General features: G+C 39.2%; 1 protein-coding gene across 1 annotated transcript; it reads right to left on the reverse strand.

Moving 5' to 3' along the window:
- Positions 1-165: 165 nt before the first annotated feature.
- Positions 166-12,370, reverse strand: LOC104433862 (nuclear cap-binding protein subunit 1). Its single transcript, XM_010046734.3, has 19 exons — positions 12,202-12,370; positions 11,983-12,042; positions 11,807-11,863; positions 10,871-10,942; positions 10,649-10,711; positions 10,363-10,539; positions 9,613-9,744; positions 8,631-8,697; positions 8,318-8,517; positions 7,808-7,878; positions 6,889-6,973; positions 6,233-6,301; positions 6,009-6,127; positions 4,522-4,660; positions 3,375-3,875; positions 1,776-2,075; positions 1,361-1,539; positions 1,136-1,247; positions 166-546 (listed from the first exon to the last, which is right to left on the reverse strand). Exons 1-19 carry the CDS (start codon positions 12,280-12,282, stop codon positions 427-429), a joined length of 2,604 nt encoding a protein of 867 aa, XP_010045036.2. The 5' UTR covers positions 12,283-12,370; the 3' UTR covers positions 166-426.
- Between the last annotated feature and the right edge of the window lie 3,184 nt (positions 12,371-15,554).

The following is a 15,554-nucleotide window of genomic DNA, read 5'->3' on the forward strand; positions in this document are numbered from 1 at the left end:
CGCCACTCTCTTTAAATGTGCTTTGGACATTACCCCTCCGGAAAAAGCTTGCCGGAAGTCTCATCCTACTAAGGTTTCAATCTCCTTGGTCCTCGTTCGTACTTCTAGACTCAATCATTTCACAATTCACGCCATCATCTGTCTAACAAAAGAGGATCGGCCAAGTTTGAACGAACAATCAGAACGCATATAATAGTGGAACAGCTCAGTAACATGCATTTTGCAGGAGACGGCTACTCTATTAGCTCATCCCACAGTAAAGAGACTGATCAGCGATGCTAGAGGTCGCGACAGGGAGAGATAACAACGCCGGTTTTCCTTTTCCTCAAATTCTCCATCTCACCAAATCATTTACATAAAAATCCGATGGAAGCGGGGGAGAAAAATTTTCTGATGCTTTTAGAGGCTACAATAATACTACATCTGTCAACTAGATGGGTACCCATTAACTGGAAGACGCAAGCCCGAATAGATCGCTCTTCTGAAAAGTGGATGTACATCTTCTGTCAATACTTCTGCTTCCAGCTTCTCCAAGAGCGGCCATATCTGTAAGTTACAAAATATTAGAATGGGTTATATCTGGGATCCATTACGCCCATCATTTGAAATCCATCGACAAAAAGACTGACATGATGGTGATTACGATGATGACAACTCAGCATTCCTTCAAAGAAACTGAAGCTAACAGAATTTCTATTCATGACAGAGTCAATGGACGAGGACGATGACGAGGACAAGGACAAGCACAAGGCAAAGCACCGTGACTCATTTGGGTCAAAAAGCGATTTCACATGATGAGGGGTCCGATTTTCAAGGAATAAGTTAAAATCCGAGTTGGATCAGGTGAAACGACTAACATTGAACTTGTTGGACAAGATCACTCAAGGCACAAATTCATCCTGTAGGCCAGGAAACATGTCCTAGACAATGCAAAGCCAGCAAACATGTGATGTGCTTGATTGAGCTCTGGGGCAGTTGCAAATACCAAATCTATTCAAAGATTAACTTAATCAACGCACGGTTGTATGTCCATGACACGTGAGAAAATTCTATTGAAATGGCAAGCCTGCTGATGAATGATGATGCATCCTGACAAAATGAAACTGGAAACAGAAAAACCAAAATAAGTTTATACCTCGGAAGCATATTGCCTAGAGAAGGCCTTGACATAACCCAAAGTGGATATGCACCACTGTTCCTCTTCACCGACTTTGTAGACATCGCTTGCCTTCTCACCATTTGAATGGCTGACAAGAAAGTAAAAGTAGAGGGAAAAAGTTTAACATCAACTTTTGCTTTATTGAATGCTCCCCAAAAGGATTGGTATATATATATATGAGAGAGAGAGAGAGAGAGAGACCTTTCTTTAGCTCTTCCATTCTCATCATCCATTTCCATGGCTGAAGGTTCCTCGAGCTCAACAGCTGTTTCATCTGCATGAATAGACTTGAGTTCCCTCAAAGTTCTAGCTTTAGATGGTTCTGGAAGACGTTCCTTCAGCACACTCGATAACTTTTTGTACAAAGCTAGGAACAACGCCTGCGAAATTCACTCAGTCTAAGAAAGAGCTGTCCAGAAGTATAGACAGCAATCAAACTAGAAGCATCCTTATACACAAATCATAGAATGGTTAAACGTCTGTATACTAACCAGTAACCACATATGGGGCGAAAAGAGGACTTATCAAAGTAATGACCAGTAAATGAAGAAGGCCTTATAAATTTGTAACTCAAAAATAAAGAGAATATATTGTCTGCATTTATGAGGCATGTTACCTCATTTTCATTATAGGCACGCCCAAGAAGAGCCTCTTTCACCTCTAAATTTTCACGAATAGATACTTCCTTCTCTTTTGCCTTTTCTGCATATGATTTCAAGCGTTTCATCCTCGCAGGATTTTCGCCTACAGTGGGTTCACCATCCACAAGCATGAGCTTTTGTTCTGCACTCTCAAGATCTGCTCTCGCTTTTGCGCTTACTTCCTCAGCAGATATGACATCCTTTTTAAGAGATGAAATCTCTTTCCTTAGATCCACTATACGATTATATGTCTTGCTAACTGCATTCCTGAGAATCTGTGAAGCAAGAAAGATCATACAGCAAACAAAATCAATACTCAATGACAACATACCAAAAGGAGCTTTAGATAAAACTTCCCATGCCTCAACTCATCGAAACAAGACTCATTTACATATGCTTATGCAGTCTCAAATTGGTTGTATATTAATTATTCTGTGGAAAAGTCTATCCTCACAAAGTTTACCACTCATATGTAGGTCCGAGCAAGGCTTACATAAGCTATTGGAGAATCTAATTCAGCCTAAATGATTCTGAGGCAAACATACTGATGAATAAATTTAAGAGTACACTATCATGATCGCCTTGTAACTTGGCTAACACAATGTGCATTTTCAAAATTAACATTGCACCCCGTAAAAGCCACTGTCACTATTGATGTGGCTGCAGCAAGTTTTTCCTAAAACAAGTGGAAGGAGACTTAATGACATCAGTGTCAATGAGCCAATTTAACCACTTACAGCCTCTATGGAATCTGCATCAATTCCGACGTTAACTGTGCAAAGAAAATCATGACATTCATGTCATGAATCTCAACCAAGTTGGGCCAGAAGGTCTGACATAAGCTATCAGACCTTTTAGTATTTGGGAGGGGTTGTATACAGCTGATAGGGGAGCAGAATCATTTTCAGACCCAGTGTCACGAGTTTATGCACCATTTGAGTTATTGTCAATGTAATTTGGCCTGTGCTGATTTTTGGAACTTTGATAACCACCACCAAAGCATCCACCCTTACAAATTAGAGACTGTGGAGCCTTCTGGGATGACAAATCCTAGTCGGTTTCAATTCCTGCTTTCTAATATGATCTTTCAGACTATGTTTTTGATAAGAACCAAATCAATTGTGGACCCACTCTCTTGAATTTATGCACACTTGATTGATTGTCATTGTAAATTGGTCGATACTGATTTTTAGAACTTCGATTACCATTAAAGCATCCACCCTTACAAATTATAATAGACATTGGAGCCTTCTGGAATGACAAATCCTAGTCGGTTTCAATCTTTGCTTTCTAATCTGATCTTTCAGGGTATTCAATTGATAAGAACCTTCAACGTCACCAAATGGCAAGGAGATAGTTAAACATGAAAAACAGCTTCAAAGCAGTCAACTATACTTTCTGCTTGAAAGATTACAAATTTCTCTTTTTGGTTGTATCATAATGGGACATAAATTTTCCTATTTTGATGATTGACACTGAGGTTTGGAGAAAATTGATAGCAGATAGACAAGGGAAAAAAAAAATTACGAAACTACTACGAACAGAAACCACATATAAGAAATGCACTAGCTTACCTCCCATGGATGATCAGATATATGAAACTGGTCGATGTTGACAGGAGAGAAAACCCATCTCACAATCGCCACATTTGATATTAGTCGGTAACCCATCATCCGATCAATAGTGATAGCCCTCATTTGAGGATTGTTCTTCCAGTATGAGCTCAATTCCTCTATCAACATCGCTTGTCTTTCGTCATCAGGGCAAATTTTTGCAATGACTTGGCCATATCTCTCGAGGATGGTAATCAAATGAGTGAAACTCTTAGAGCCAATGTCAAGAAGAGTTTGTACCACCACTTTGAGAGTAGACTCCAAACCATGAGTTGGAGAAACACTTTCTTCGATCCATGAGATCAATTCACGTGCAGTTTGCCTACCTTTTACCATTTTGCTAAGTTCCGCAGAGAGCCTTTGCTCTTCAGTTTGTTCACTGCCCTCATCTATGCCATAAATGAAGTTTGTACCTCCCTTGGGAGGAAGCAGCTCTTCTAATCCAGGCGCATTCTCAACACTCTGTAAGCATAAGAGTAACAAGATAGAAAAAGATGTCATTACAGGAAAAATCATTCTCACGTGTGACTGACATCCAAAAGTTAATGATCATGGACTTCAACTCAGGCTTCCCAAAGAGGCACCATCTACTAAAGCATGTCCTATGAGAACAAGCATGACAAGAAAAGAAGTATGATGGAAGCAGATGCTTCACACAAATGAATTAGCTTCTATGAGAAGACATAAACAAATATCATTGTCCCCCTTCAATGTGCAAATCATGTATGTCTACCTACTCATAAATTGGTGGTTGTCATAAATATATCTTAAGATTAAAGGGACTATACATCTGAAGCCTTAAGTTACTCACAAGGATACTGTTTTAGCCGTTCCAAAATTAGTCTACAAACTCCTAAAAATTAGGCATGTCAAATACTTTGACACAGATGAGAACAAGAGCAATAAAGCCAAGATAATATAATTAACGGAGCCAAGCACTCGCCTCCTAAAATTAGGCAAGTCCTATGGTCATTTATGTTCAAAAAGTTTTGGCTTTTGATAAGATAAAAGCACTCTAAGTTCAAAGCTACTTTTCTGATAAGCAACTTCAGAGCTAGTTTCAGCAATGAGATGTTCTAAATTAAGCAAAAATGGCATGAATTCTTACCTGCTTGACTTTCTCCCAGTATGACAAACGAATCTCTCTCTCCAAAACCTCCTGAACAAATACACGTTGGGGTGCCCATTTTGGAAGGTCCAAGACATGAGCCCACTCCTCCCAAGGCCATATAAATTGAAAGTTGGATCTGGAAAATGATGATTTCCCATTACATTTTACAGAGACTGATGAAAGCCCATTCCAAGATTAGTTAAAACCTATATTAGACAATTACTATTCCTCCCCAGGTGCAACGTGCAACATTATTTTCTATTAGGAGAAGGACGTCACATAAGAAGCAGAAAGCATGCTAACCAGGAGTTTCAAAGTAGCAGGTACAATCGAGAAATGACCTACATGACGATACATCGAATTTGCACCACCTATGAGACAAGATAATACGAACTCCCTAGCATGCGCAGAAAAATAAGGGAACGGAACTGATATACATTAACATTTAGAGAAGAAAATTTCAAATCAGTCAGACAATCATTAAACTAAGAGAGTCATCATCCTCTACCTTCATTTTCTGACCCAACTAATTATAATAAATAACATCAGAAATCGGGTTAGATTAAAAAAACTATGGATGATCCTACAAGCTTAGGTTGGCATGAGTCACAGCCTGTTAGACACAAGGGGTGCGTTTGTTTGCGTTTCTGTTTAAAAATTGTTCCAGGGAACAGAAATAAAAAAAAGTGTTTACATTCACTGGAACAATTTCTGAACAAAAAAACGCGTTTGGTAAACTTGTTCGGAAAAAAAAATAAATAGAAACACGTTTGCTAAATTTGTATAATTTTTTTATTTCTTTTATTTTTTCTATTTTTTCTTTTTTCTTTTTTCTTTTTCCTTTTTCTTTTTCTTCTTTTGGCCAGCGGCCTCGCCCGGCACGGCGAGGCTCGCCGGCCACCGCCCGGCGAGCCGAGCCTCGCGGTGGCTGGGCGAGGTCGGCCTCGCCTTGGGTGGGCGAGCTCGGCCTCGCCGGATCCGCGCGACATCTCGCCGGCTGAGCCCGAGCTCGCCCACCCGCCGACATCTCGCCGGGCTGGGTGAGCTCGGCCGGTCGCCCACCATGGCCGAGGCCGCGACCGGCCAAAGAAAAAGAAAGAAAATAAGAAGAAAAAATAAAAAAGTGTTTCTAAGTTTTGTTTATGTTTCTTTTTGTTCCTGAGAACAAAAGAACAAAAAGGAACAGAAACGCACCCAAACGCATTTCTGTTCCTTTTTTGTTCCCAGGAACAAAAAAAAAGAAATTTCTGTTCCTGGGAACAGAAATAGGTGCCAGCCAAACGCACCCAAGATGTTCCACCAATCAATTCTCAGCACCAAGAATAACATCCTTATTGCGAAGCAACAGTAACAAAAACTAGAATCACATATTCGGAATGGCTATAATGACATGAGATGGGTTAAAAGAAATAGCATTAAACTAATTTACTATCACTAAAATTGGATCAAATCATCAACAATGAGTTTAGAAAACCTATACTTACAGGTGGTGTGAAAACCAAAGGATGAGCCTCATGCGGCACTCCATATCCAAATCGGCAATTTTCTCAAACAAAGCACGAACTGCACCTGCTACTACTGCAGGGAAGGCTCCAGGAAGAGCCTACAAACCAAAATATAGTAAAAAAGACTAATGCGAAGAAGGCATGACTCAAATGTGGACGAGCAAAGGATCTGCATCTTAATCAATAATAAATCTTAGAATTACCTTACAAAGGTCAATTATGACCAGCGTGTAGTACATTGGCTTGAAAGGGGGGTGTGGCAGCAAAAGTAACTGCAGCAGTAAATTTTGTAAGAAACATGTAGATCAATCTGACTCGTATAATTGACTGCAAAAAGCACATTAACCACAATGTACACGGTGAAGAAAAGAAATTTAATGATAACCAAGCTACGAATCTAGGTGAACCTTATGCAAACAACTCTAGGGGATTCTACCAGATGAATGTCTTGGGTCCATATAGAGGATACTGAAAATTGAAAGGTCACAAGTTATCAAGCCCAGAAAAAATTGGAACATGAGTTGGTCTGCATGATCATTGAATGAGGGCACCTACTTTACAGGTGCAACGGCTTGACAATGTGCAAGCCAGTGCAATTGAAATTCCATATTACACTCTAGCACCATGTAAGCACTAGAGCAATCCTAAGAATTTGGCTAACTATAAGTCTGAACTGAAAATAGAAGAGGCCAAAGTCAGAAAGAATTTAAATGATTAAGACCGAAAGATAAAAACTTGACACATAGTAAAGATTGTCATAGCATGAGTTCAATGAGCATATTTACATCTAGGGCAGCTTCATTAGGTGCAGTGTAGCAGAATCAAAGCAACAATCACTTTGTTACCCATGTGATCATACCTGCGAGAATATTGTCTCTGCCATAAGATACTCATATCTGAAGGGAACAGGCAGACCAACCATGTATAAAGCACATTCCTTTCGACTAGCTTTGCACAAATCAAGAAACAAAAACAAGAAAAGTTAAGTTGAAAGGTCTCATCATGCAAGATGGCACATATGTAATAAAATTGGAGTACGAAAGTGCAAAAAACAATTGTCAACATAGATGAACTAAGCAGAAAAAAAAAATGATCTGCAAATAAACTAAATATCACATCCATAGTCTGCTATCAAGTCATTTAGTCATGATGAATGAATGCAGTAAGTCCACAAATGCATTGAACATCATGGTTCACAAATTGGATCCCAGACAATCCCATAGAGCCACAACCTGCACGATTCTTGATGTTCAGCATATCATGAGGAGTGCTTGAAGCCCCATTTACTTCTTGAAGAGAAAAATTGGCAACTTGTAAATTACCAAGCTTACACAATACAGAAGCTATGTTGTCCTATCTACAATAGCTGGTCAGATGTAATTTGCTCAAGAACCCCAGGCCTTTTAAGGAAAGTCCATGCAATCTTCAAATGAAGAATCCATCCTACCTCAACACAATAAAGAAGCTATGTTGACTAATCTATAGCTGGTTAGATGTAATTTGCTCAAGAACTTGAGGCCTTCTAAAGAAAGTCCATGCAATCTTCAAATGATGAATCCATCCTACCTCACCCCCCCCACGGCACAGCCCAAAAAAAAAAAAAAAACCCACTTCCTTAAAGATAAATATATAAAAAATAACGAGAATAAGGAAATAAGAAAGCAAGGAATTAGCAACCAAAAGATCAACAGCATAATGATAATGATATTGGCATAATGCACCACCATCGTCTTTTTTTCATTTGTGAAAATGGTAAAGAGCACAGGGTTGAAAATTACCATCCATTAAAGTAGAACAACACATCCAGCAGATACTCTTCCACAACAAAGCGATCTATTGGTTGAAGATCCTGTCAGCAAAAGAGAAAGCCTTATCAGCCTTGAGAATCAAAGAAGGACATAATGTTCACAAGTATGCGCCAAATCACTTAATACACTGATTTCATAATAGTGGATTATATTCAACGAGCAATAGAACGTCAAATCACTTAATACCCTATTTCGTATACCTAGCATTTTCCTTAGAGAAAAAAAACATATTAAGTAAGAGAGCTTGCCATCAACCTTATTTGTTGTTGTTATAAGATAAAAGAATACATTACAAAAAGTTCATCTACACACATTAATACTTGTCAATGTCTCCACTTTCACAAACCAAAATTCTCACACTACTAGACACCAAGTGAATTAACTAATTGTCCAAGCAATATCTAACCTTAAAGTGAGTCTCCAGATTCTTTTCTTTAATTTATCGAAGTAAAAGAATATAACCTGAAGTTGATCTTTTACCTCAGTTTTGTCCTCGGGGAAAATATTAAGCCTCCGGATTCTTTGAGGATACATCAATTCTGCATCATGTTTCTGTTTCCCATAAGTGATAACAGAAAGTGTTGAAGGCGGATCAGGCTGTGGAGGGCAGCTGACAGAGCCAAAATCATGAGACTTTCCAGCAACAAGCTGAGCTTCAAATGAGAGGTGAGGTCTTGGAACTAGCAGCATAAAGTACAGAAAGAGCCATAAATTTGACACACTCTGAAATATATGAAAGCCAGCAATAGAGCAAAGACCATAACTGCACAGAAAGATGGAAGTTTAACCTTACCACTGTTCAGTTTCCATCCATTGCTGGAAAGAATTTGAATACGACCCCACAGGTCCTCCAAGAAATCCTGACGATACATTGAAACGAACAAGCCGCATATTCAAGCTCATGACAACTATTACCAGGAAAAGATGCCTCTACTCATGATATGAACAAGAAAAATATATCATAAAGGGCAAATTACAAGATATAAAATCTTCTTAAACCCATGTCCAAGAAAACAAGGACCTGGAAAATACTTGAGCATAAGCAATTTTTTCTGTACACCAGACATCACAGTAACTGAACCTGGGAATGGGTCCACAAGGTCAATGAGTTCAATGTTCTAAACTCTAGTGACACACACTTATTGAGACATTAGCCAAGATCTCCCTATTTTTTGAACCCCGGTACTACATGGAAGTTTTAGTCATCCCTAGATTCTTTTAATGACCATGTTGAATGCATATATGCTTTCTTTCCCTGGGCATAAGCAAGGTATTTGGCCCCAAATTTATACCACTGTTGTACTTTTTTAGTTTTCTTTCTAAATAGCACAGTGCTGCAGGATCTGACATCTCTATTGCAAGCACCTTTAATAAAGATATTATTTTGAAACGGACAGGCAGAATAAGACAAAATTAGTGGCTATAAGAGGATTCGGTCTAAAGTGTAGAATAATAACGATATTATCATAATCTAAAACCATGAAAATCATATCATCACCTGCATATGCTAGGCAATGTGTTCTTGCCATTGCAACTACCATCCAAAGGATGCATGATACCCAAACCATTTAAGACTGCACTGCATGCCACCCACTAATTGCTATTATTAATTTAGCTAAGGACTTACTTGCAATCATTAGATCTGGGCCCGCAAATTTCAATACCAGAAAAGTACAAACAAACAAGAGTTTGGAGAACTTACACCGAATTAGAATAATAGCATATATACGACAAAAGGAGGAAGAAGACCCTAGTTGGAAAAAGAGAAACTACACCTTTTCCTTGAGTCCTTCCTCATTCTCATCTTCATCCTCAAAAAACAACAGGCCATCATCAGATACATGCTTTCTAATGCTCAAATAAGCTTCTATTCCAACCATGACTCTCTCAATCTCCTCAGGCACTTGCTGCATGCAGGAAAAGGTCACCATGGGAAGAAGTTGAAGAGCTTTGCACTAGTCAGAGGATATAACTTCACATATAATTCAGGATATGCAAGAGAAAATACCTAGACTACCTTCTCACTGCTTAAGATGCAAAACTGCTAAAGGAGCTTCCCCATATTTAACACCATTTCTCTTTTGACATAAAATCTATGTATAAGCTGAGAACATTGCCCTGCCCCAGCCCCATGATAGAAAAAGTCTAAAAAGGAAGGATTGCACATTGTGAAAAATTTCTTTGCAGTCAACTTTAGAGCTCCCAGTTACATAGCTGCTCAAAACAGAACCTCTGTAACTTCAGAAATTGAGATTATAAAAAGGAACTGCTTGAAACATAAGAATAGTTCTGACACCTGGCCAATTTTAGCTACTCATGCAAGTTATAAAACTGATACATGGAGAGAACAACACTTAGCTAAATTCCAGCAGAAATAAAAGTTTAATTTCTTGAATGTGGTTATGAAATGCCTTCCTACTCTTTCTGTAGGTCAGCCTAGATAGCCGTCATATTAAAAAAGATCAATGGAAAAGTACTGTGCAATAAAATATCCATAACATTAGTTTTCTGCCATAATAGAGTACCTCAAAGAGCTCCGCACCTCCCCATGGTAGGCAGGATAAGATACAAGTTATATAGAAGTCAGCACGTGCCTGCCAAGAGGGATTCCCTTTCTCCTCATCCACAGTAGTTGCAGCTGATGATAATAAAGTCTCAAAAACCACTACGATTGAACTTGGTTGTAGGACCTTACTACACATCTATACAAAATAAGTCAGTAAAGAAATTATATCGCTGGACAAGAATGCAATAGAAACATGAGGCAACAAGATTAAAACAATAATCAAGAAAAGGTTCCCATTAACATACGATAACAGTCAGAAACCGCATCAATATACGGATTCTATTGCAGTCTTCGGAATCCAAAGCATCCTGCATGTAGATGATACCAAGTGAAGAGATTATTCAACAAAGTAACACTAAAAATCTTAAAATATGCCCATGCAAGAAAAAAAAAAAAAAAAAAAAACAATGTTTAAGACTAAGCTAGAATTTCTTCCCACCCAAATAAAGCAATTTGAATTTGTGTACCTGAAAATTGGTGTGGGTTGTATCGACTAATTTTTTTACGAAGTCCTCATTTGCCAAGTTCAGCAAACCAACCTAGGAGAAAAAGGAAAAAGAAGAGGGCAGGGAGTTCATTAAAAGCAGTCACTATTCTGGACAAGCAGAAGTATCATAGCAGCATTCGCAAGATAAATTGCAGAGACCAATTCTCGGGGTCACATTCAGAAAATTTGCTGAAAATTTGATAATTAGGCTCAACCAAGTCAACAAACTGAAGCATCATAGCAGCATATGCAAAATAAAATTGCAAATACCACTTTTCAGCTTACAGGCAGAAAATTTGCTGATAATTTGATAGTTAGGCTCAATCAAGCCTACAACTTCTATTGGCGGCAGAATGGATCAGGTATGTGCAAAGGGGGCACAAACAGTTTAGAACATCCAAAACCAACTTACACTCATGAATTAAAAAATTGCATCAGTTCACAATAAGTTAGCCCTTGCTATATGCAAAAAACATTTTGTGGCTATAGTTCTGCAGGATGTCTTTCTGTCTCTTGTCAAAAATTTCCAGACTGTACTAAGATTCTTTGACAAGAGACTTGCTCTCAAGTGCATAAAAGACTGTCTACTAAGCAATCGGAAATTCGTCAACATCAAGTTGAGTCCGCGTGCTCTGAGCACTGCCACTTGACCACAGGTAGGCACACATGCTTCTTCTGATAGAGATTAAGTGGCTCGATGCTTCTACCAGCAGACACTTTAACTAATAAGGAGGTAACCTTAAATCACTACTCCGGCCATGAGAAGGAATGGTGCTAAATGTCATTTCGACACAATCGGCAATGCTTACTTCAAATCTCCGACACTCCATCACAGAACCGCACATGCATATATCTATGAACTAATCATTCAATTGAAGCCGAAGAGACGACACGGCAATATCAAAAGATACCATACCACGGTGCCATAGAAAGGAATCTTGTGCGGCAACTGCTCGGCGCATTGCAGAAGAAACTGTCAAGACAAGAAGGAACAAAAAAAGGTAAAAAAAAAGGAAAAAAAAAAGGCATGAGCACATCCGAAATGACTGGACGCAATTAGCAAAAGCACGAAGGCGGGCGAGCTGAAATTACGGAAAGAATGTCGCTCCCGGAATGATCCAGCTCCCTCCGAAGAGCGCCGTAGCACGTCTCCTGCGAATTCGAAGGCCGTCAATCGAGCGAAAGCGAAACGCGACTCCCTACCTACCTACCTGCCTACGGTTAGGGTTTCTCTAACTTCTCCGACATGGAAATGCGCAGCGAAACGAAGGAGGAGGGGGAAGAGAGACGGAGAGAGAGAGAGGAGGTTACGATGTGCTCTTTGGGATCTGAGCTGTTGTACTCCGGGCACTTGTCGCCGATCCGGAGGAGGAGGCTCTTCCAGCTGCTCATTTTCTCGCTCGCCCCTGAACCTCGCGCGCACAGAGAAACGGTCGGAGCCGAGACTGGGGTTGAATCGATTGAGCAGAAGGCGAAAATGAGAGAAAGGAGGGGATTTGAAGGGTTTATGGCCTCAGAACGAGCACCGAGGAGGTGAACGTTGTTGTGGGCGGCTTTGAGCCCTAATTTGGGCGACCCGGCCCAGTAAAAAAAGCCCATCAAAGTCGCGAGTTTTCTTTCTTTCATTTTTTTTTTTCGTGTGATTCGGCTGATTTTAATCTTCATCCTTCTTTTTTGTTTTTTTCGGATAAAGGTTTTAATTTATGACGTGAAACTCGATCAGAACCAATTGTAAATAGTAATTATTCCATATACTATGTCAATCAAACCTCATCAAGTGCACGGTTGAATTATTCAACAACAGAAAATGAATTTTTATCGGTAGTTTTTATTGTTGATAAATTTTGTTCTTATTTAGTTGGGTCAAAAGTTATAATTTATTCTGATTACTCTGCTCTTAAATATCTACTTGAAAAGAAAGATTCAAAACTCCAGTTGATCAAGTGGATTCCATTGCTACGAGAATTTAATTTGGAAATCAAAAGTAAGAAGGAGACTTAAAATCTAATTGCGGATCACTTATCAAGAATTCCGAATTCAAAGAAATAAGTAAGACCAATTTTTGAAAATTTTTTTGATAATAAATTTTTTCCATCAAATCCACAAAAATTCCCTAGTACGCTAACTTTATCAATTATTTAGCAAGTAATGTTATTCCTCTTGAATTATCATATTGACATAAAAATATATATATATATATTTATATTTTCCAACATTAAAAATTGTTTTTGAAAAAAACATTTATTGTTTAAAGTATGTGCAAACTAGGTTATAAGGGGATGTGTTACAGACGAAAGCAAGCATTCATGACAGAGAGGTAGGTGGCCATTTTGGTACTAATGAAACTACACTTAAGATTTTATAATCTAAAATTTATTAGCCCACACTTTTTAAAGATGTATACTCTTATGTAGCTTCATGTGATAGGTGTTAGAGAATTGGAAATATTTCAAGGAAAAATGAGATGCCTTTAAACAACATTATAATGTTCGAATTATTTTATGTTTGGAGTATTGATTTCATGGGACTCTTTACACTTTCTTATGGGAATTTACACATTTGAGTATTTGTAGAGTGTGTGTTTAAGTGGGTAAAAGCCGTAGCATTGATCACAAATAATGCTAATGTTCTTCATCTCGCAACAATATGAAATTCATATATAGTAGTCCAATGCTCTAACATATTTATCTTATTGATTTACTGCATTTAGTTTCCAAATTTTGCTTTTAAGATTTTTAATTTTAATTTATTCTCAATTCTATTTTAATATGTTAGATAAATTTTAGAATTGATCTATTTTTGGAGTCTCAATCTCTATGGGATGATACTCTTTAATTTGACACATTTACTTGTATTTAAAATTTTACAAACAAGTTTTTTGTGTAGTATAGTGGTGAGTATTCCCACTTGTCACGTGGGTGACTTGGGTTCGATCCTTGACATGAGAATATAGTACCTAGAAAATACTAGTGTCATTATCTGAATCACTTCAACTAGGATTGTGACTTTCTATTTTAATATAGGGATATGTTCAGTAGAAGTCCTAAAACTTGTCTAGAAAGTGCAATTAAGTCATAAAATTTACAAAAAGTTCAATCAAGTCTTAAAACTTGTCAAATTGGTTCAATTGAGTCATAAAGTTAACACCGTTAAGAAAGTTAACGGAAATTGCGACGTTATATTTTAAATGATTTTTATTTTTCAAATGGCTTTTTAAATTATTTTTTATTCAAAATCTTAAAAAATTAGATTAAAAACTAAAAAGGAAAATCTAAATTTATTTAAAAAAGGAAAATCTAAATTTATTTAAAAAAAAAATTGTTCAAAAAAAAAAAAGGGCGGTGGACTTCCGCCGCCGCCCATCGCCGGAGGGGCCGGCGGCCGTCGCCGGCCCGGGCGAGGCCTCGTTGGCCCTTGCTCGGGGCCGGCGAGGGCCGACGAGGCCTCGCCCAAGACGGGCGACGGTCGCCATCCCTCGCCCGGGGCCGAGCGACCGTCACCCGCCACGGGCGAGGCCTCGTCGGCCCTCGCTCGGGGCCGGCGAGGCTCGCCGGATCTGGGCGAGCCTCGCCCGGGCGGCGACGGTCGCGCCCTCGCCCTCGCCGCCACCCCCGCCCGGGGCCGACGACGGCCGTCGCTCGGCCCCCTCCGGCGATGGGGCGGCGGCGGGGAGAAGAGGGCTGCTTTTTTAAAAACAATTTTAAAAATAACTTTTATAACTTTTCTTTTTAATTTTTAGATAAAATGAATAAATTTAATTTTTAGTTTTAATTCTTTTTTTTTAAAATGAATAAAAATCATTAAAAAATCCACGTGGAAAATAAAAATAATTAAAAATGACATGTCAGCATTTTTAACGGAAAAAGTTAACGGTGTTAACTTTATGACTCAATCAACTAACTTGACAAGTTTTAGGACTTGATTGAACTTTTTGTAAGTTTTAGACTCAATTGCACTTTCCGACAAGTTTTAGGACTTCTGACATATCCCTTTAATATATAATTACCAATTATACATATCATTCGGGAGATGGGCCGGGCCCGGGCGTGGAAGCCGCCGCCAAGGCCCAAATGGTTGATTGGGCTAGGCCCTAAAATTGACCAGGCCTAGAATTTTGGACAGGCCCGCCTATTATCTTGCCCCAAGCCTTATAATTCGCCGGGCGGGCCCGTGGACCACCGTGCCCACGATCAGGTCTATCACACAAAAGTCGGCTTTTATATGTGACCTAACAACCCCGATCAGAAAGAAGCCTTTATTTACATCCCAATTTGTCATTCGAACTCGGACGCCTCGTGAGACTCGTCCTCGAACTGCGAAGCCTTCCCTGCCTCGTGACTCGGTTGCAACTCCGTGCCTAAAGTAGATCAACAAGCCGAGATCTGGATCAAAGTTGCAGGACAGAAGGCTCGTGCTATCCCAATGTACGGGAAAAGTCGGCAGCAAAATACCCCCCCCAAACTTCAGAATTTCCTCCTTGCGAAACGAGAAAATAGAAAGGGGTACAACCAGACGCGAGCCACTTATTCACAAGCAAGGGGCAGCAGCATTTACATCTGGGGAAAAACTGGCAACGTTGCCCAAAGCAAGTGCGTGTGGCTCCCGTGAATTCTGTGCCCACATTTTCAGCCAGCAGTAACTGCTGTCTGCTGAGGCATGTGAAG

The sequence above is a fragment of the Eucalyptus grandis genome, chromosome 2, assembly GCF_016545825.1.
Source record: "Eucalyptus grandis isolate ANBG69807.140 chromosome 2, ASM1654582v1, whole genome shotgun sequence".
In the NCBI taxonomy this organism is placed as follows: domain Eukaryota; kingdom Viridiplantae; phylum Streptophyta; class Magnoliopsida; order Myrtales; family Myrtaceae; genus Eucalyptus; species Eucalyptus grandis.

Excerpts from the sequence above, each read along its gene's own strand:
- LOC104433862 (XM_010046734.3), bottom strand. The coding sequence starts at position 12,282 with ATGAGCAGCTGGAAGAGCCTCCTCCTCCGGATCGGCGACAAGTGCCCG. Across the intron at positions 11,864-11,982 it reads CCGGGAGCGACATTCTTTCC|TTTCTTCTGCAATGCGCCGA; the intron begins GTAATTTCAGCT and ends TTGTCTTGACAG. Across the intron at positions 6,302-6,888 it reads CAGAGACAATATTCTCGCAG|TTACTTTTGCTGCCACACCC; the intron begins GTATGATCACAT and ends TTACTGCTGCAG.